Source organism: Haliotis cracherodii, unplaced genomic scaffold, assembly GCF_022045235.1.
Source record: "Haliotis cracherodii isolate W230 unplaced genomic scaffold, xgHalCrac1.p SCAF_2, whole genome shotgun sequence".
Lineage (NCBI taxonomy): Eukaryota > Metazoa > Mollusca > Gastropoda > Lepetellida > Haliotidae > Haliotis > Haliotis cracherodii.
Genome location: NW_027266275.1, coordinates 56,682,839 through 56,705,152, shown reverse-complemented (window position 1 = coordinate 56,705,152; position 22,314 = coordinate 56,682,839). Strand labels below are relative to the sequence as shown.

The 22,314-nt window shown below is 39.0% G+C and overlaps 1 protein-coding gene across 3 annotated transcripts in view; it reads right to left on the bottom strand.

The window, feature by feature from the left end:
- The window catches only part of LOC139469319 (neuropeptide FF receptor 2-like), an 87,750-nt gene that overhangs the window by 32,216 nt on the left and 33,220 nt on the right, over positions 1-22,314 (bottom strand). For all 3 annotated transcript variants that reach the window (XM_071251457.1, XM_071251455.1, XM_071251458.1), the window contains exon 2: positions 5,651-6,182. In XM_071251457.1, coding sequence (XP_071107558.1) covers positions 5,651-6,083 — 433 coding nt within the window. In that variant the 5' untranslated portion in view covers positions 6,084-6,182. The remainder of the gene's footprint in view (positions 1-5,650; positions 6,183-22,314) is intronic.

Genomic DNA, 22,314 nt, shown 5'->3' with positions numbered 1-22,314 from the left:
TATTTCGTTTTGCGCCATTGCTGTTTTTCCGCACCACACAGCGCGTAGGAGATTTCAGCAAGCCATGGCATTGCGTAAGCGTTATTTACATTTTAACAAAAGTGGTTTTATGAGCACATGCTGGCTAAACAATCACTGTGTGCTGTTAACTTTCAAAGAACACGTGTGTGAGCATCCATGCAAACACGCAAACATCCAAATGGTGCGCCGTCTTTATGAATATCTATTAGAAGATGCATTAGTAGCATTATTTCAGAATAAATTATTTTGATTGAACTTTATATGAACCACAGTTACTTTTCCTTTAGTATGGCCTGGGGAATGTTGCTGACGTTCTCGCAGTCGTTGAACCAGTGCATCCCATAAAGGTTCGTTTGGAGACCTGGAGGGCCTTGGCAGGACCTAGCTGTTGTGATTCCTCAAAAAGGCTGTTGCCTGTCTTGCCGTGTGAGGCCGGACATTGTGTTGGAAAATGACATTCGCTTTTTAAATAACGTGTGGCCGAAGAATATAAGCCTTGTATCGTTGAGCCGTTAAATTCCGTTGAACTTGCAACAAGTTCCAGCTCGTCATTAAAAAGTGTGTCTCCTTCTCAGCTGTGGCCATACTCTGTGACCTTGACACCACTGACGTCGCAGCTGAAAATTCAGGTCCGTCAAAAAGACCCCTAGAACTGGTCGTCTGGAGGGAATACCTTAAGTGCGTAAACGGTTCATCGCTGATATCGTACGCAATCCTGGTATTGGCGTGGTTGTAGAGGTGGCCGTGGGGGTTCTTTCACGTAATGACGTAGCCGTATGAATGCGCTCTGTGCTCTTGTAGTGAGACGTGGTCGACCTGATCCAGGGAAAGTCGCGTGTTGTCCCGCGTGTCTGATAACGGTTCCACAGTGTTGTAATCGTGCTTGGTGCTACCGGTACGTGGAAAATCCTGGCTACGACCGAAGAGGATTCGCCTGTATACAGCGGACCGATGACGTTGTGGCGTTGGGCTTTCGTCAGTCGTGGTATGTTTAGGCTGTTCACTTGTAAAGGTTGTGATGGCATGTAAAGGAAAACCCAACGTTTTAATAGCCCAACAAGAGATATTTGCACGTACATGTCATGTTGGTTGTGTTTTTGCGATTTCACGTTTAGTTGATTACAAGTGGATTTCACGTTTCGTTGATTGAAAGGTGATTTTACGTTTAGTTGATAGCAAGGTAAGTTCATATTACGTTAATTGAGTTTGGCTTCCCCTGCGAACCAGTGATTTTCACCAAATTACTGCAGTACCTTATTTTTTCCACACAAAGCAATGACGAATTTGGTATTAATTGTGTATGGGAATCAGCAACACTACGTCAGATATTTACGATTTGCAGAGTATATATCTATATATTACACGTTTTAAGCATTTCAAAATCGATGCAAACCTTTGATGCAGGCAAAATGGTTGTTCAATTCAGACAGTCGTAGACGTATATGAAAATCATACCATTGTACTTCGGAGATGGGGTCGTGGGTGGTAAAAGCTAATATCAATCAGGGAAGCAGACAGTGTGACTACCATGCTTTGCCTTACAACCGAACCCAACAATTTCTTAACAAGACAGATGATGTTGTCATCTCACTGACAGCAAACTATCTTCTTGAATTATGTTTTTAAATTAGGCCGATGACCAATGATGTTTTCAGATTGTAGAGACTTTCAGGCTTGAATTATCTTTCCTGGTATCTGATCCTGTCCTGTCATTTTGAAATGGTTATTTTGAGCGCTTTTAGTTTATGTCTTATACACAAATCTGTCATTCTTAAAGGTTTGTCCAATTAAATATGTCGTCGAGGAAGGATTATTGCAACTTCAAATAGGGGACAACGAGGCCTGGGATGTATAACAATAAACCTGTTCTATTTTTGGACCGAGAAAGCCAGTTGCAAATGCAAAACCATGCTGTGAGATGTTGACAAGTGATTTTCAGGTATATTTTGTCTTGAACGAAAGTTCGCGTGAGCAAAATTAATTGAGCAAAAATCGTGAAATTATTTTTTCATGGCTTCACACCATCCTCATGCGACGGACAAGGTACGGAGGTCGTGTGCTTTATTGTTGAGAACTCAGATGGCATAAGTTGCATCATTGTGGTACACTTCAAAGACCTGCGTTACGTTGGGCCTTCTCTTACAAGCTAAAAGGCCGTTATATATCTAAAATACTGTTCAAGCTGCGTTAATGTAACTGGGATTTGTTGATGCCATATCGATGACACAGCTAGGTGATCTTTTACACAAATTAAATATTCGAGACGAACAACCATGTATGCATCCAGGGAAGGCATTGTGAGAGAGCATCATTATCGATGATATTCGTCTAAGCTCACAATGTGATTGAATCTTGAAGTAGCAAGTTAATTCGAAGTATCTTTCGAATATCATCCACAAATGACAGGGGGTGAACGTAATATTTCCACGCATCGAAGTTGATATCCGTATTTTATTTCATGATATAAGTATCTATCAGCAATGTGTCATTAATATCATGAAATGATCACAAAGCTAATCAGCCCAAATTATGATATAGTACCAATTAAGTTTGAAGCCATGTGTGTGAACAGAAACATCCAAACATCCAGAAACACTATTTAAAATCATATAGATATAGTATGTAGTAAGGCATTAGTTCATTGAGCAAGTAGATGCTTGATGCTTGAAGTTTATAAAAAATAGTTCCTGCTTGAGTACCTTACTTGCATATTTATCGGATGGTGATACAATGTTTATCGGATTGGTTTATTGCACCAATAAAACCATCCATTATAACTATGATAATTATCAGTATTAACTGATACAAGTAAATCGGGCATAAATATGAAAGGGTGTTTTTCCTACTAACGCAGCCATTTCGAGGTCAAACAGTCAATTGGACCTCCAATGTGCACATGCATACATAGATCCTAGGGCAAACTGTTGTAACTAAATCGTACCCTTGGAATCCCCATGTGACAATCCCCAATACCAGTGTATTATCATTTGTAGTCTACTCCGCATATGACGAACATCAAGGGACATTCAAATTTATCCGGATTGCATGGTCATTTACATGAACACTAACGTTTGTGATATCAAAATGGTTTTGTAGCATTTACCTGATAAAGACATTATCCTGCATGAGCCGATCTCGACTTCAAATTCATAATATAATAGATAATAACTTCCCAATGACATGGTTGTCTATTGATATGCATAAGTTGGAATCACTTTCCTACTCGAACTTTTAGTTCCCTGTGCACAAGATGAGATAGCGCATAGCACTGTTCGATGTCTTTCAAATCAATGCCATATGTCAATATGAACATAATAATATCATCTCTCCGAGGGATCTTATTAGAATTCCTCGCCTTAACGCACGTCTATTTGCCCCAAACCAACGTACCCTTGTCGCGATCGAAAGTTTAGAATAGTATTACCTATTGTCCACCTGAACAGCAAATTATCATCAATTTCCTTTTTCAATTCATAGTTGAAGACAAATTCGCCCAGACATTACCAGGTTTGTCAGCATTATGCCCGTGGTGGTGGATTTCATCAATGTGGTAAACGTCTAAAGACCTGCATCACTTCAGGACCACTTCAGTATGACACGCCGTGATATAACCGAAATATTATTCAAAGAGGCAACAAACTAAACTCCGTCCCTCCCTCACACACTCACTCAAAGTTGTAGACAATAAACATTGTGTACTTTACTTAAACAGAACCTGATGATTGCATTTTGCGATTAGATATTGATGAACGTGTTTTCGTCCTACAATTAACATGGTTCTAGCAACGCAGGAGAGTGAGTGAACTGGGTTTTAGGTCGCTTGAAACAGAATTTCAGTTATATAACAGCATGTGGAAAGGAGTCGGAAAGTGATGCATGTCGTAGATGTTAACCACTTTGGTGATATACACAAGCACGGTATGTGTTTCATCAAAAAGAAACAATCAGAGCGATTCTGGGATTCTTACTCAAGATCACTGCACGCCAACGAAATGCAGCACAGCGAAGCAAGCCGCCTTGTACCACCTGGCACGCGTTTCATTCCCAATAACATATGTCACCAATTAATGCTGCTTGGGGGTCAAGCCCACATTAACAACCTTCGGTAAATACGGCACCCTAATTAACCGAAGACCCTGACACGGAACTCAAGTGTTTCATGCTGAAACGTAATGTAAATTTGTACTGCTAAAGAATTGATATGAAAGACTATCGGGTTCATTTTATGTCCCTACTTGGACCAAAGCATCTTGTCATCTAACATGAGTAGCAATTTTCGTGCATAAAATCTTCAAGGATGTATGATAAATACATGTCAATCCCTTTGTTGTTCTTTAGTGTCCTCGAAGAACAAAGACATCATTGATGAAGTCCTTTGATTGATTCGTGAACCGATCAAGTACAAGTATTTCTATTGACGGAACATTAGCATCAATGAATAATGATTTAATTCTGGGCACTTCAGTAATTTCCTGTTCGAGTAAGGGCTCCACAAGCCTGTCATTAAAATAGCGGGACCTGGATATGAATTCCGCTGAAAAATCACCAAATTGCGAGGTGTTTCGTCTGCATTTGACACGAACGCGCACGTAAATTCTAGTGTCTTGGACAATCAATCACATTTGACTCTGATCAAATAAGCAGAAGGTCTAATGAAGCTATTTTCATGCACGAGTCAGTAAAGTTTTCCAATTGTGGTTGCACTGTACTTAAGTTATGGTCGGAGGGAATTAAATTTAATCTAATTGATACACTGTAGAAAACACTAACAGCAATCTAAGTTCTCGTTTCTTTACTCATCGACCCTCGAATCATCACATGGATGAAATTAAGTGTGCTTTTGGATGGTATATCATTTTGGGGCATCTATGCATGTGTGATTCCCTTAAGAAACTGTGATACATGAAAACAATATATTTAGCGTTATGTAGAGGAGTAAAATTAATTTAAAAGATTAATGTATCACTAAATAAACATTGATAGGAACTATTGATATCAAAAGTAAATTTCAAATACTTTTATGAAAAAATATATTTATGAAACATATTTTTTCATAAAAGTATTTGAAATTTGCATTGCAACTCTTTGTTCATATCGAGTTCAACGAAAAACCACTGAAACCGATGAACAACGCTCGTGTTCATTAATCAATATTTTGTTTAAAATTCTAAACTGAGCATGTCATCATTCGTCTACAAACGGTGTAAACGTGCTGATGGAAATGAGATGAGTGAGTGAGTTATACAGGTAAAAAAATAAATAGAAGCCCTTTCCATATTCATAAGATTTATTTGCTTAAAGCAGACTGGACTGTAGTAGTCCGACTACATCATGAGCAAGTGTTTATGAATCACTATCAAATAAAGATGATACAGGGTGTTCGCGAAACCGTGAGCGTATCATGACAACTTTGATAAGGTGAAAGGAACTATTGATATCAAATAAACCAATTGATGATATCATTAATCTATTTCATGATATCCATACTTCCATTGACGAAAATATTTTCATGAATAAATATTTTTCAATGAAATCAGCGTCTTAATATAGATCATGAATTCATATCAGTGTTCCATCTTATTATAAATTACTGGTATCATGAAATGAATTAAGTATTAGATAGACTTACCTTGTGCAAACGTGTTGAATTTACAGAAGAATGACCCTAAGACCCATCCATCCGTAAGGTCATCAACGAGATGCACCCATGAACATGACACGGCTACTAAAAGGTCTGCAGCGGCCAGATTGACGATGTAATAGTTCGTTGTCGTTTGCATGCGCTTGTTGCGTGCGACGACAAGAATGATAAGGACGTTACCAACAATGGCGAAAGCGATGACAGGGATATACGTGAGAGTCTTAAGTGCTATCTCCCAGCTAGGCACGTGTTTAAACCCTCCAGGGTAGTCAAACGCGTCAAAAGAATCTGCGTCGTAAGCCACTTCAACAGTGTTGTTGTAGTTGTAGTTGTAGCTGGAGGTGACGTTTGAATAAAGAACATTTTGTGTTGTACTTGATGTTGTAATGTCATCAATGAATACCGTTGTAGTAATCTCCATGACTACCTCTGGAATACTCTGGCACGAATATAGAGATGTCTTGGACCCAACAATCACAATTTCACTTGGGAAAAGCTGGTGTTCCTACGCCATCCTTGCCTGAAAAAGCAAAGCATTCTGATGACCAATAAAATAAAAACAAATCAAAATAGAATATTCCATTGACGAATCATACTGAATGAAATATTAAGGAGTTTTGTTTGTCACACTTCAAAGCAAAATAATAATAATAGCTTTACATACATGCAAACGCCGTTAACTAAGCGTATTTATAACAACCAGGTGTATATCTGTATACAATGAAAGGAGTCCTTGTAACATACAAATCACATGAAAGATGACACTGTTAATTATACCAGACCTGCTGACGTATCCTTCCTTTCGCCAACGTATACGTTTCTGGTAAATAACCAGACATATGTCTTATTGTGACGTACCGATGGAATTAAGATCGCGAGTGTTTGATGAGTATAAAATTAACTGTCATTTACGAGTATACGACACGGGCGTAAGGCCTTCGACATTAGTATACACTCCTCTATGTGACGCCCTGTATTCACAATGTGATCTCAACTACGGATATTGTAACATGACGCCTCTCCGAACAAATGAGGTACCCATATGGATGTCTTCATGTTGCCTTCAGTTGTTAACATCAACAATACATTCTGCAAAATGCGATCATTACATTTCAGGTGAGTAATGAACATAGCCATAAATAAACAGTTTGGCCTCATGATCATTTCTGCCAAAGGCGAAGGACGTGGAAATAGGATCAGCTTGTTTTATAATTACCGCATATCGCAGTAAGACCATGGCCACGAGATAAATAGTGATTTCTGATATTTTGACAAAGCCTTATTTATCTTGGGCGATGTTTCCTTGAATCCAATCCCAAATTTCTTCTTACCACGTACTGTTGGAATACATCTCATTCATTTGACCATCCGCGCGACATCTGTGATCAGGTGTAACTTACCTGAAATTAATTTACCTCATGTCGTTCGTACATTTATTTGGATTAAATTCGTGTCGACAGGTGCAGGTTAGAATATAACCACATATAGTGGTATATAGCATTTACAAGCTTGGTATAATAAGAAATGAATAAATATGAACATATAAACTTTTAAATATTTTCTAATGCAAAATTTATTACTTCCTTGGCAAATGCACACAGTATATTCTTATTTACTATATAGCTATTACAGTCATAACAGACTGAATAATTATGAAGTATGAGATTTTGACACTAGATATGTGAGAACAATTAATGGTGCAGACTGCCGCTGTATATATACAAATGCAACACAACCACATTGTCACTTTAAACCGAAATTAGATGCTAATTTTGTAATAATATCTTTGCATAACGTGTGTACTGTGGGTTATGGTATGGATTACGTATTTCCACGTATGAAGTCGTATATGTTATCCTTTATGAGAGAACACCGTCGTTGCTTTCCATGAGGATTTGGAGTTTCACTTCGCAGGTGACGCATTAGCCACATAGTGACGACGACCTTTACGTCAATAAAAAATGATGTCAGTGTTGACGGTAAAACAGTAAAGTAAATGTAACACATTGAACATATACGAATAATAAAACATAGAAAAGAAATCTAAACGGCTATAACAGCTACCATTAAAAGCACGCATTTTGAACACGAAAATCTGTTATTCTGACAAATACTCATTTTACAGGCCATTACACGATAGAGTCTTTGTTAGGTATTTAGAAGTCGGAAGAACATGACTACATTGCACTTTTTATGGATAGCAATTTCTTTTATTCTTTCTCACGACGTTTCAGAACTACTTCTGGCTCTAGATCTTTCGTCACCTGACGAAGGAGCAGGAAGTAGCTCTGAACCGTCGTGACAGAGAATAACAGAAGTTGCTATCCATAAAATGTGTCATGTATTCATTATCTAATAAAATATTTCTCGCTCTACGGCTGAAATAATGACGAGGCGACGTTAAAATTTAACTAACCAACTTAACTTAACTAATTAAATATTTCGAAATGAAATGACCGTCAACACATATTCGTTGCAACGTCCACACCGTCACGAAAAATATGCTTCACAGAGTGCCATTTATTGACATAAAAAGATAACATGTTCTAAACCGTACCAGTCAACCAGATAGAAACAATAGTTTATTAATCTAATAATTAAGTTTGCAAATGCCATTTCATTCCATTCACGCAATAACATATATCTGCTCCGTTTACTCGGACAAGCGCTGTGTATAGCAAGCTAATTTTAACCACTCGTTACTTGAAGGGAATTCAAAAAGACACCATTAGCGTTTTATCTCTTTTGAGATCCAAGTCCCTTGAGTTCAAAGATGATGGCATTGTTTTTTTTCAGAGGCGCAGTCGATTGTGATATGCGTGTTGCATCCCTACGGTCAACTCCCTAGTACCGTCTACGAGCCATGATAAACATTATGTAGAAAATGTTGCTCTTGAGACTTGTCATACAGAGACACAAACAAGAAGGTTAAATCAACTATCTCCCTACAAAGGCCCCAAGCAAGAAAAGATGTAATCGATCAGAATAAAGCGACAGGCGTTTTTAACGAGAGCCTTCATTGCGTCAGATCTGCTTTGACTCTTATCATGATGAGAGAGAGGATTAAAAAACAACAAAATGAACGCTTTGTCAGCAATGTAGTGGGTCTTCAGGGGGAAATGGTCATTGCAATCTCATTAGAATTTGATCGAAATTGAATCCAGCGTATATCAAGAACTGAGGTCATATGACGCTAAGCTTACTTTGTATGGTATCGTAGACCTAACGCGAATGATAAGGGCGAAGTCGCTGACAAGCATGAGCAGGGAATGAGATATTTGTTGTCAGCGGTAAACTAGACTACCAGCTTGACGTTGCGGTCATTGATGAAGTCGTAAAAAGCTCTGAAGGATGTTATGGACATACTGCGATATGATTTATTATGCTTTAAAAATATATTACTAGACATACGGATAATAAGGAGTACAGAGTCACATTCGTTTAGATGAGCGCGCCACTTAGACCAGACCATTACAGATAGGTGGATAAACCATAAAATTACTAGATATACGAATAATAAGGAGCACAGAGTCACACTCGTTTAGATGAGCGCGCCACTTACACCAGACCATTACAGATAGGTGGATAAACCATAAAAGTACGAAATCTCTAGCTTCCTACATTTCGAAGTTGATCTACGTTCTGGTGATGCTCTGTCATTGAAAGTTCAAATCCTGTCATTCAAACCCATGTGTTCTTACCTAGATCAATCAAGCAATAACTAATTACTTTCAGTCACACTCCAGACACTTATACCAACGTGTAAATGTTTCTAATGAGCGCCGACTATGTGAGCTTAACCTACCATGTGAGAAGTATTTCATATATACTACCAGACTTAGTGTGTGCATGGTGTGTGGGAATGGACGGATATACGTGTCTGAACCCTTCAGGAACTTGATGGGTGGCATACATTCATGAGAGTTCTATATATGACGAGTGAGTATGTTTGGTTAAACGGAACTTTGAACAGTCCTCCAGTCATATCAAAGTGTGCCAGCTTGATGTGAGTGGAAAGTCCAAAGTGATGCAGATCTAAGACATAAACCACTTTGGTAAAACCTACATACACGTGCATGGTGGCGACAAAGCTAGAAACATGAACAGGGCGAACCGGTGTTTCTTGGTTTTTCAGCAACAGGCCCGTTCTTGTTGGTTTCACCAAAGTGGTAAACGTCTAAGACCATCATCACTTCGGGCGATCCTCCAAAATGAAGCTGCCACGCTGTGATTTAACTGGAATACTGTTAAAAGCGGCGTTAAACCCAACTACTACATTATGGTGAGAGAAGCATAAGATCATGAAACTAATATCCACTTTTAAACACCAGGAGCTAGCATGATCAGTGTACGTAAAACGGAGTCCAGTATATTTCCAGATAAGGATAAAAAAACTGGCATTATTCCTTGTATACGATACAAACATTTTATTACGAAGATGTCAGTCTCCATGGTGATTAGATCAAAATTCATGTCGCTGACTCAGAGTTCTTCCACTACCTGACTTTATGTTTAATGTGCTGAACATTGAGGTGATAGGTTACGCAATGATAGCAATGTAACACGGCAGGAAAAAAAATGTCTACCTATATGCATAGGAAATGGCAAAGCCTCAGAAATATCTGTGCCCCTGTCACATACGATTACTCTTGGGTTTGATCTATAGTGTTAACGTACTGGCAATCAGCTCCATTACTCACGATCCAGCAACATTGATGATCTAAGGTCGAGTCGGTGTTTACTGTGCAAAGGCTGCAACAAGTGACGATTATTACGGTTCATCGCTCGCTTCTAGACCAAATTAAAGTGATACCCTAGAGGGAAGCACTGCTAGTAGTAAACATACCAGAAATCATTCGAACAGGAACCATTTTAATTTGCCTCTGACACATTCATTGCAAAGGATATGGACCTTTATGGTGTGTGCTTCTAAGACTCCATAGAGAAGGTTGAGGAAATTATGACTTCCATACTATCATACCAGATTATTAAATCGAGTGTATTTCACCATCAAAATCACAACGATTATTACTGTGAAGTTGACAAATCCTTACTTTGACTCAAGAATGTTTAGATACTTCGATAGAGCCAAACCATAACTATTTCAAATGTAACCATATATTTCCCGATGAACGGACCCAACACAAACATTTGAGGAGAATGGGAACTGATGAGACCGAAGCATTCTCGTCAAGACATTTTAATTTTTTTGCTGCATTTGAATCTTGTGGAATAATACAACTCGAATCTAGAACCTGCAGCGCCATTTGAACATCATATGCAGCATGATGTGCCGTATGGGGAAACAGATACCACCATCAAGACCCTTTGTTAACGAATTTGCACCAAAATGTGTATGTTTACGCTGTATTGTGTTGTGTCCCCTTTGATTTACCTGGTCCATCAAGCCCTAAAAGAGGGTCCTGATGGGTGGGTCTCATAAGCAGTAAGCAGTAAAATTTAGGGTACTTTTTCATTAAGCAGTAATTTTTATTCTTTTTCAATAAAATCGTCGCGAAAAATTCCTAAATCAGCCATGGAGGGACATGGGACTTTTAATTCTGCTTTCGTTTCATCCTGACAATTCATTTTTTTAATACCTGGTAAAATCTCAAATCGCTAAACATTCTTGACTGGTCCCCTGCGTCAGTTGCACAGCCTGCTTTCTGTGGCGAAGCATTTGGTTGTTGAAGACAGACTGTTTTTGACCATTTTAATCATTTTACGATAAGCAGTAAATTATTTATTTACGTTAAGCAGTTATTTTTTTGTATTTTACAATAAGTCTTTACGATAAAAAAGATGAATTTAACGTTTACGATAGTGTTTGAAGGGTGTTTTACGTTAAGCATTAAAACCCATCAGGACCCTCCTAAAAAAGTAATTGGCCTTTGACTAGTCTCTCCCCCCCCCCCCCTCTCTCTCTCTCTCTCTCTCTCTCTCTCTCTCTCTCTCTCTCTCTCTGTTGATCACCATGAAATGTTGTGACGTCTTTGGTAATTCAAGTTTTTCATCTAAAACCTGAATCTCAGCTACTTACTAACGTTACACATACTATTTCTAGCTGAAAGTAGTCTTACATAAATAAAACTTATCACATTTAATATGCAACCAGAGAAGCTCTATACGTTCCATTGAGGCATCAACTTGCACTGACGTAAATGCTCCATCGAATGCAAAACAATCCACAGTAAATGCCAGCTGCATGATATAGTCTCAAGTGATTCTTAAGCGACATAATCACACCCTAGACTTTAGGGAATGAGGTTCCCTGTTATGAGTTCATTGTTCTTAGATTATGATGTAGTTCGCTGCAGCAGCACGTCATATTCAATTTATCATCCAAAGTAACAGAAAATCAATACATATGCCCAGATTTCTTCAAATTTGTCTATCTTCCCTTTGGGAGAATGCTTTCGCAATGATCCGTCAAATTAACTTACCTTTTTCAGTCTATTCAATGGCCATTAAGCGTTTTTTCATCACATTATTTCTCCAAAGCACGCTCAGATTAACGTTTCTTTATTGAATGGTATAAATTTAGCCGTACTGCATCTCATGGGAGATTATTTATCATTGTCGAGTAAACACTGTCTTGTATATTCTCAATTCAGTACTGTTTTTGGTGCGAAGGAAATTGGATCTGACAGATTTGCGTCATGGTTTTGTCAGCGTAAATCAAGCATCTGTCGGATGGCGTTATTGCTGCTACTGTGGAGATAATAGATACCATCTGTGATGAGAAAAGCTGTGGGGTTTTTTAGATTTTAATCACGCATTATACATGCAGCTTGCACAAATACGAAACATGGAGATGATAGGGGGTTCTTCTTTGGAGAGAGCAAGACGGATTTGTTGTCATGTATGTGTGAGTTAGCCTTGTATCAAGGATAATGGACAGAATATACTGAAATTATATTCATTTACGGCATTTCTGTAGAAATGATTTGGCAAATTGATCATGATGTTTAGTGCTGGTGATGAGTGAGGGGATCAGAACAAACAATGAAGATTTGAGAAAGCATTATTATCACGACCTTACGTTCGATAGAGTGGGTGGAGGGTGGAACTGAAGGTAAAACAGTTCGTGAACGTCACAAAAGGTGAATTGTGAAACTGCACTTTACATACGAGTCCATTAGTAATAGGTAAACCCGCCACGATTCAACTAGCATTCATTGATTGGACGTCGTATGCTCCTGATCAAAATGTTCACAGGCAATTAAAGATTTCCTTGTCCACTCTTCTTGAAGAGCACACAGCATGAAAAGGCAGTTTTCCGTTTTCCGGAAACCTTTCGAATACCTTAAGCAACCTTCAAATTCATGGTAATTTTCAGATGTTTTTGAAAGTGTTTCACAGAAAATGCACGACAACATTTTTGATGGGAAGGTTTCCGGAAGGCTTCCGGATAACGGAAATCCGACTTTTCATGTTGCGGCAAGGTCTCGTTCATCTAGCGTGTTGAGTGCTACGTAAACCTCTTCCGTGCTAAATAGAGGAACTATCGGGTTCACTGCAGTCCATGGAAATAGGGTGATGTCCTAGTGCTGCAACAACGAAGTGAAATTTGACTAAGGTGAGCAACGTCGACCAAAGTTGCTTGCGAAAGGTTAGCACGGAAAAGGCCGCTATGCTTGTCCCGGGAGTACTGTCTGTAATGGCGTACTGTCCGTTACGGTGATCCCACCCATACCCTCCCTCACCTGTGAAGATCCGGATTAGATGTGGTGTTCAGCACCCCATGCTTGTCGAGGCAACCATGGTTTTCGTAACGGGATCGGGTGGCCAGGGTCGCTGACTTGGTTGATCCATGGCATCGTATACCAATTGCGTCGATCGATGCTCATGATGTTAATCGCTGGATAGTCAGGTCCAGACTCGATTATTTACAACCGCTGTCATACAGCTGAGTGCGGAAAGCAAACAAACAGACACCATCACTGTACCGCTGCCATGCCTGTAATACTGGCGGACATTGACGTTGGTGTTATGTTTATTAGCACGTTTACTTACACGCGTATCAAGGATGTCTAGGGTAAGTCTGTATTCGTCAGAGAACATTACACGTGACCATCGTTCATTCTCCCAATGCCTACGGTGCCTGCACCATTGGCGTAGGGTTGGTGATCAGTCAAACGTGAAATTACACCTAGCAGTAGAGAGCTCGGATGAGCCACATGAAGTCGATTGCGAATGGTCCTCCTGGGACCTTTAATACTTGTAGAACTGGGTTGGTGGTTGACTATCTGGTTGTTTGTTCTCGATTCATATCGCCAACGTTTTGTGTGGGAACTGACAACGCATGCATCTCACACATTGAGTGAGTGAGTGAGTATGGTTTTACGCCGCTTTTAGCAATATTCCAGCAATATCACGGCGGGGGACACCAGGAATGGGCTTCACACATTGTACCCATGTCGGGAATCGAATCCGGGTCTTTGGCGTGACGAGCGAACGCTTTAACCACTAGGCTACCCGATCGCCCCCACACATTGAGGGTATTGGCTATAGAGCCTGACTCGTACCACCCTGAAGCAGACCTATATCCGTAAGCCGTTCGTCATGTTGCAGACACCGCATTGTTGAACGATGATCAGATTATGAAGTGTGTGTTTAAAACATGTGTGTTAGTACTTGAGGTCGGCTGTTTACAAAGACGACTGAATTTAAAATTTTCGAAGTAAATGGTAATGTATTCCATTCACCCTGTTCACATCACCCGTTTCAGTACAGTGGAGGGGGTATATGTGGTATGTTCCCACCAAGCGATTATCATTCAGTGGTATTATTTGCGGATTGCAACATCTTGGTTTCAAGTCACACGCACTTCTGAAAACAAATTGATTCCCAAGTATCTGGAGATTTGGTAACTTTCTCATAGAACCGTCTAGTACGACCTACTGTAAATAAGTCTGCTTTAATCAGACTTTGTTAACCTCGAACAATCCCCTGTGTATAAACTATGGTTTCCGAAAGCAAAAAAAAATTCTTTAAATTAAATTTGTTTACCTCCAAAGCAACGGGTGGCCTTTCAGATGGACCGCTAAAGACGTTTATTGAAAGGTTGGTTTATCGATCTTGAGTTTCTTGTACTAATGTTGGTACTTAAATTGGTGATAGATATCGCTTGTGCCATATACCACATACATAGCATGAAACCCTGGTAGTCCGGTTGTGTTCTCTTGAACGTCTGCATTGATAATTTTCTTCATAAACGAACCATGGGTTCAAATGATTAATAAAATGATTGCCTAATTAATGTTCCTGTAAATGTTTGTCCACGGAAAGAAACATTTTCGGATTAACGGCGTCTGGGCTAAAGAGGTTTCACGGTACACGTTCACTGTCCACCCATCCTCAGTTCCTTTTACTAACCTGGGGCCCGTTCTACAAAGTTACGACTACCGGAAGCCTATGTAAACTATGGGAGTTAAACTACGATCATCTTAGCGCTAATCTTAGGGCGCAGAAATGCTGGCTGAGACTCAGAACCACCGGAACTTATCAAGGATGGTATTAATATCTTGTAATAATAGCAATGTTCCGTCTTGATAGAAATAAAGATACAATTACAATGATAAATCATATTCGAAACAGAGTTTAATCAACGGGACTTCTTATGTACGTATATTGTGGTCTGGAATACGTCGAGGACTTCCAATTTCATATTGAGATCACCACTGAGAGACAATGCAGTGGAATATTTAATCACTTTAAACAGCATTTAGTAAGGTGTCAGTATGTTGTGGGTACATTGCCTTTGGTATAATCAGTTTTATCTTGGATTCCGTAACAAACCACCATTTTCAAAAATAAATTGTTCTTTTAACCATGTTGAAAACAATAATCACTGCAGTGGCCCAAAACAATATCTTTTCTCTAACAAAAATTTCAGCACTCCCCCAATATCATATGGTGGGTTCCTTATCATGGAATACTTTCGTATATGAAAAAAATTGAATACTATTTTATTCATTTCATGTGAAATATGCGTATGTTAGTACATGTATGTCGAATTATATTGCGATCAATAACTAGAAGCATACCTATGATTCTTGTTATTTAAATTACACAAACAAATGAAAGAATTATTCATTTTCCTGCCTCCATTACGACTAGAATTGATGCTGTCCATAACTCATCGCCTACTGATTACGTAAACGGTATAGCAATCCAATTAACACGTAATCCGGGGATTTAAGCAGAGCTCGGGGGCTAGGATTTCGCAGGGCTCAGTATGCTCTCAAGATTGACAAATAGAACCCAAAGCTGAAGCAACAGACCAAGGTATCTTTTATATCCGCTGGGTCTCGCGCAATCACGGTTATCTTCAAGGCTTGTTAAGATAGCATTTGTATGCATCAGCAATAGAGAGCTAGATAAGCCACGAAGATCTCTGAAAATTGCTCGCAATGGTGATAGTATCAGTTTGACTTTTTTGTTACGGAATGTCGTTCTGAACAGGATATTATTACACGTGACCAACCATATGCAATATTAAAGTAACGAATCTGCAGTCGAATTCGAATCACGTAGTAAATTTAAGAACTGAAACGGTAAGGACATATATATATATATATATATATATATATATACGCCGACTCAATTTTCAATACTCGTCTTTATTTCACACCAACATTTCACGATTTACAGTATGTTATTTCGTTAAAAGCGTGTTCGTCATATCCATCAATTTTATATGATAAAATGTACAGCAAATGGCCGGGACAAAAAGGAATAGTTCGTTATATCCGTCAGTTCGGTATAAGCGTGTTCTTTTTTAACGTAGTGTGGTGTATATTATCAGTAAACGTTAAAACATCACAGTCGTAGATATATTTATGTTCATGCATACATATCTGTTCTATGAGTCAAACCAAAATGGGGTTGGGAGTGTAGCCAAGTGGTTAAAGCGTTAGCTCGTCACATTGGAGCCCCCGGTTCAATACTCCCACATGGGTGCACTGACAGAAACACATTTCTGATGACCCTCGCTGTCATGTTGCTAGATTATGGCTAAACGCGGGTTAAAACCATACCATCACTCTAACTGATCCTTATAAAATGAATGTCACATAATGTCCAACCACGAATACCGTATTCAACGTAATAAGCGCCCAGGGCGCTCTCAAAATTAGAAATTTGGGCTCTTATTAGAATATAATTTGGTGAGAGAAAAAACAGAGTTGAAAGAGCGTAAATTTCTAGTAGGTTGATGTAGCTGAAATGATACAAATAAGTCTGTGCGTATTATACACGACAGATATATTTTTCCAGAATATGATTGCTCATAATTAAGGGTACATATAACACACGAGTGCGTATTATACACGAATAAATAAGTTTTGTGTACATTGATCAATCGGAAGAGGTGCTAATTGGGATTGTTCATTAGCCAATATATTAGCAAATATCACCGTGGGCGCTTATTAGAGAGGGGAGCTTATTACGTCGAATACAGTACTTGTAATATTACCACGTTCATACCAGGAGATTGCGAAAGGCCTAGCTTGGGTACATCGTGTGTATCCTTGCGTACTCTGTTTTCGAGCCCCTGAGAAGTATTTCTCATTTCACGTAGCAATTGCAATCCCAATACAATAAAGTATTACCTCTGAGAACGTTTATTCCTGTTTACAATTGGAAAGTTAAATGACCACATCTTGTCAGTTTAATCGTGATAATGCTTCGCCAAGCGAGACGAATCAATCAGGCGCCATCGGGTTACCGTCACATTATTCCTATCCCCAGCAGTTAAGTTAAAAATAGATGCACATCATGGTCAGTCACATGACATTACAGACAGGAAGTTCACAAACAGCAGCCGTTACATCGGTACATACGATTGTTCTGATCTTACCTCGTGCAGCTTAATTCGTAACATTACTTTAGCGACAAGAGGCGAACACTTTGATGTCTTCAGTGAGCTTTGAAGCGTCCATCTTGATTAGGGCATTAGACGCATGGTTACGAATTGTTTGTGGGCTCGAAAAGAGGTGATCCTCGAAAACATGTTCAGTGGAGAAGCAACATGTTTTATTTCCGCATTGTCATACACAGTCATAGTCATGTTTACTAGACTATTATGACAATTCTGCCCTTGCCCCAAAGCCATCCTCAACGATATTTCGAATGAATGCAATACAACACAACACTTAATATTCCATTGTATGTTCATTCTATGTTGACCTAACAGACGAAGTAGAAAATATTAAACTTAAGCAAAAGCCATTATTTTAATTTGGGGAGAAATCTAGCATAATGACATGTACACCGCAATGACGTTTCCCGTCATTTCCAGATAAGATGAAGATTAATGTAAGGTGAGATGAGGTGAATTGGGTTGCGTTGATGATTACCGCACTTTCATAGCAACATGCATGCACGTGTGTGTGTGTTGGTGCGTGTGCGGCTGCTTGTACTAGTCCAGACTAATGCCAGTTTTATTGTGCTAGCCCACTGAGACACCATACCACAGTTTAACATGGATAACCAACCCAGACACAGTATACTGACTGCCAGTCGTCCAGTCCTTGCTTTATCCCCCCAATACCGAGCACCAGGCAGGTTAACAACAAGTACAATGGCATGACGCGGCTGGGGACCTTCCTTACGACCCCCAGGCAGACGCTAGATTTAGAGAAATATACATAGGCCAATGTAACTAAAAAAAAACATTCATGTATACTAACTAATCAGATTCATTACATTCCTAGCTGAAGCCAACGTTTGCTAATAAAGAAGAATCTACCAATCGTTTTCTCAGTAACATGCTATTCAAAACGCATTAATCGTGACAACAAATAGTCTTTTACAGTTAAGAATACATGCAGTAATGACTCGTTTAATAAACGCAGTCGTCTATCAAGTCAAGAATTACCCCAAAAGCCCTGACAGACCTTTCTTCAAGATGGAAATCATGAATAGGCTGCATTGATATCCATTACATGACTTATTCCAGATTCCCAAAACTACGAATTGCAACGTGTGTCAGCCAACACGTCTGAAGTAATCCCAAGATACCTCAAATGATACGAACAGGAAGTCAATCACGCCCACATTCTCGTTTGGGGCCAGTTGGCGTACATATATCACCCTAGATGTTTAAAAAAACACGTTTTTCCTTGGTTGATGTGACGACATTATCCGTGGTTTGTGAGGTAGGAAGGTGAGCTAGTTTACGAGTCTTTCATGTTGGATTGATGCATAATAAAGAAACTTTGAGTGCATGCGCCGTTATTAATGTTCAACCGAATTACGGAAGTGTTGAAATGGGGCATGCTATAAATACTAACACTCATTTAACTTGTAATAGACATGCTTGAATATAGAAATTGCAATTTCAAACTCTTTGTGATCAATCATACCTTTCATTACACATACGTCAGTGTATATTGCACTGTGGTCAGAAAAAGCATTTCTTTCTATTTCGGAATCAAAAATTTAATTTTCTCTTTTACGTCAATGGGTATCTATAAATTGCAGGAAGTTTCTTGAAAGTTAACTTTACTTTCCCGATGTACACAGCTTCTGCTTAAACTTGACTAAGGCCTAATTAACACAATTCTCACCTCCTGGAGTCCAAATACAACGAACAACAAACATCGATGGAGGCAAACTCGATTTTGTTATCCCTCTTTTAAAAGGCTGCTTGTCCTATTTCATGTATAAAAATATATTTATTATATAAAAATATTCTTCATGTCACACTGTTGTTACTTCAGCCGAACGGATATTGAATCGGTTTAGGTAAAGCACTGTGGGTGGGAATCAGGCAATTCATTTCTGCTTCAAGCTGCACGGTATTTGTTATATATAAGAGTATATCGAGCACACATCATAATGTTTTATCACAGGGAGGGACTTCATTGTTAATAATTTCATTGAAGCACGACCCGTGAAGATCCGGGGTAGAATAGGTCTTCAGCAACCCATGCTTGACGTAAGAAGCGACTAACGGGATCAGGTGTTCAGGCTCGCTGACTTGGTTGATGCATGTCATCGTATCCCAATTGCGTGGATCGATGCTCATGATGTCAATCACTGGGTTGTCTGGTCCAGACTCGATTATTTACAGACCGCCGTCATATAGCTGGAATATTGCTGAGTGCGCCGTTAAACAACAAACAAAACAAACACATCATTGCAGCAAAACTAAAAGCGATCCACAGTTGATTAACACATACCTGAAATACTGACGTTTGAGTGATATTCTTGTGACGCATTTCTCGGTCATCCGTCAAAATGGAAGCCAACAAATCATGGAAGCCTTTTCACATGATCTGTCGTAACATTTAATGTCAAAATTGTGTTAAACCAAGAAACAAGATAATCTAACTCATCAGTTTCACTCCTTGGTCAATGCAAAGTAATTCAAGATAATGGATATATTGCACAAAGACGTTTCTGTAGTCCCTCTTTTACAATATTTCCTAGGCCTTCACATTTTAAGTGCAAGTCTCATGAGAATGTACAACTTTGCAGATTTGGATAGAACATAACATCATTAATGCTGTATTCAAAACGTCGAAAGCAGCGCGTATAATTATAAGGTTTCTTTTCACTTTCGTCCTGTCTATCAGTTTCAAAGTATCAAAAATACAGCGGAGATGGAGCCTTTATATACAGAGGCTCCAAATTGGATCTTGTTGGTGGAAATTACCTCCAAAATTACACGCTTGATCGCACAAACTACCTCCGAAATTGTACGCTTGATCGCAGAACAAACGCACTGCATCAGGCATGGGTATGAGTTGGATAAAAGAATTGAAATATACTTCTCTTTCTTTCAACAATGGAAATGTGACAAAGACCATTTACATCACAACTTCGGTAAGATTACAATACCATTTATTCAATTGCGTTTATTGTTCGCGTTTTGGTTTATTTGTTCTGTGAGAGTCAGTGAATGAGTGAGTGTGTGAGTTGGGTTTAACGCCGCTTTTGACAGTATTCCTGTTCTGAGACGTCTGTGTTTCTTTTTGCGGAATAATGGTCACAACTTGCCGATATGTTCGACTCTGACAGATGAATCGGTGATTTCGGAAGAAGTACAAACGAACCCTACCTGTGACCGACAATAGTGACGAAAACAACCAGGACGAACCCCGTTTTTGACGCAAGGATTACAAGTGATTGCAGAACACAGATTGGTTCGATTGTTCATTATATTTTCTCCAAATCACAATGTCCAGATAGTCTTGAAATAACACTATAAAGATGAAGCGACATGTCACAGACTCTGTGAATCCGTGTCACTTGCTAACGTGTTACATTACTCTGTAATCATGGCTGAGTGTTTTATGATTCCTAGACTGACTGCTTGCATACATTATGCAATAATCTACTTCAGCTATTTGTTTTGTATGATGAGTGACTAAAGGTGAGACAAAATACCGTTCTGGTTAATTATCACTTACTTGGCTACAAAGATCAATCGATGTCTATCTTTATAAGGATAAGGAAGGTGTGGGTGTTTGTGGAACCCGCTCCCTTTAATTTGAAAAGAGAAACATATCACGATGATAAAATTATTTTATTCACTTTAAATCATGTCTTGACACGCCCCCACTAGCCATACTTATGACATACTTGAATATTATACAAGCATTATATATACAACATGGTGTGTCTCCCAACAACTGATAAAACCATCGCGTATATTCTATACCCGGCTTGAGCGGATGTCCCATCAGCTTGTAGGTGAAGCCGGCCATGCTTGTTAAGCCACTATTCCTTGCTTAGGCTATTCGGGTTCATTTGGGTTGTGACAATTACAGACCTCAAATACGTACTTTTAATTAAGCGCAATAGCGCTAACTTTACGTTTTCAGACCTTTTTCTTCGTATTGTACATCACACTGGCTACATAATGATGTAAGAAAAATCTGAAATTTGGGGATACGATATTTAGGCAAAACGTAGGCATCGGCTGTTTCAGTTATGTTCAGCGTCACTGCAATCCCGATATACATACGACATATCTATTTTCAGACAAAAGGTTTGAATTCACAAAATGCCAACCGTATTAAACTCTGAAAGTGTGCTAGATGTATTTGACAAACAGGAAAGCAGTATCAATTTTGAAATTAACAAATACGTTTGAATTCAGTGGAGATAATGAAACACTGGTTACTTTATCAATCATGGTCAAATTTAATGTTCAGAATATCGAAAGGATATGCACTTTTAAAGCACTATGAATAAATTAAGATTGTATGAAAACTGCCTTACATTTCTAACAGGGGGTACCCTGTGGGTAATGAACTAGTGCTCTTTATTCCCATATTCAACTCTAACAGAGACGTACGTCTACGAACACAATATGACAGAGTTTCGATCATAAGTTACTGGTGGTCATTAGTTCCTCCGAAACACGAGTTGTATTTCTTTGCCACGTTTCGATATTGCTGATACGAGGGCTGATCAAAAAGTTCTAAGTCTGACTAACTTTCATCTATGGGCCATAACAAATTTAACTCGGCAATGTCGTACAGTGTTTGAGTTGTCCATTGCAAGTGTATTTGGTCTGTTGGGGCCATTTGTATATTAGTGACAGCTAGTCCAAATGGGCACGGTAATGAAAACGAACGAGTACCGAGCAGTCATCACGTTTTTGAAGAAAAGCGGCGAAAAATGCTGACTGCTGG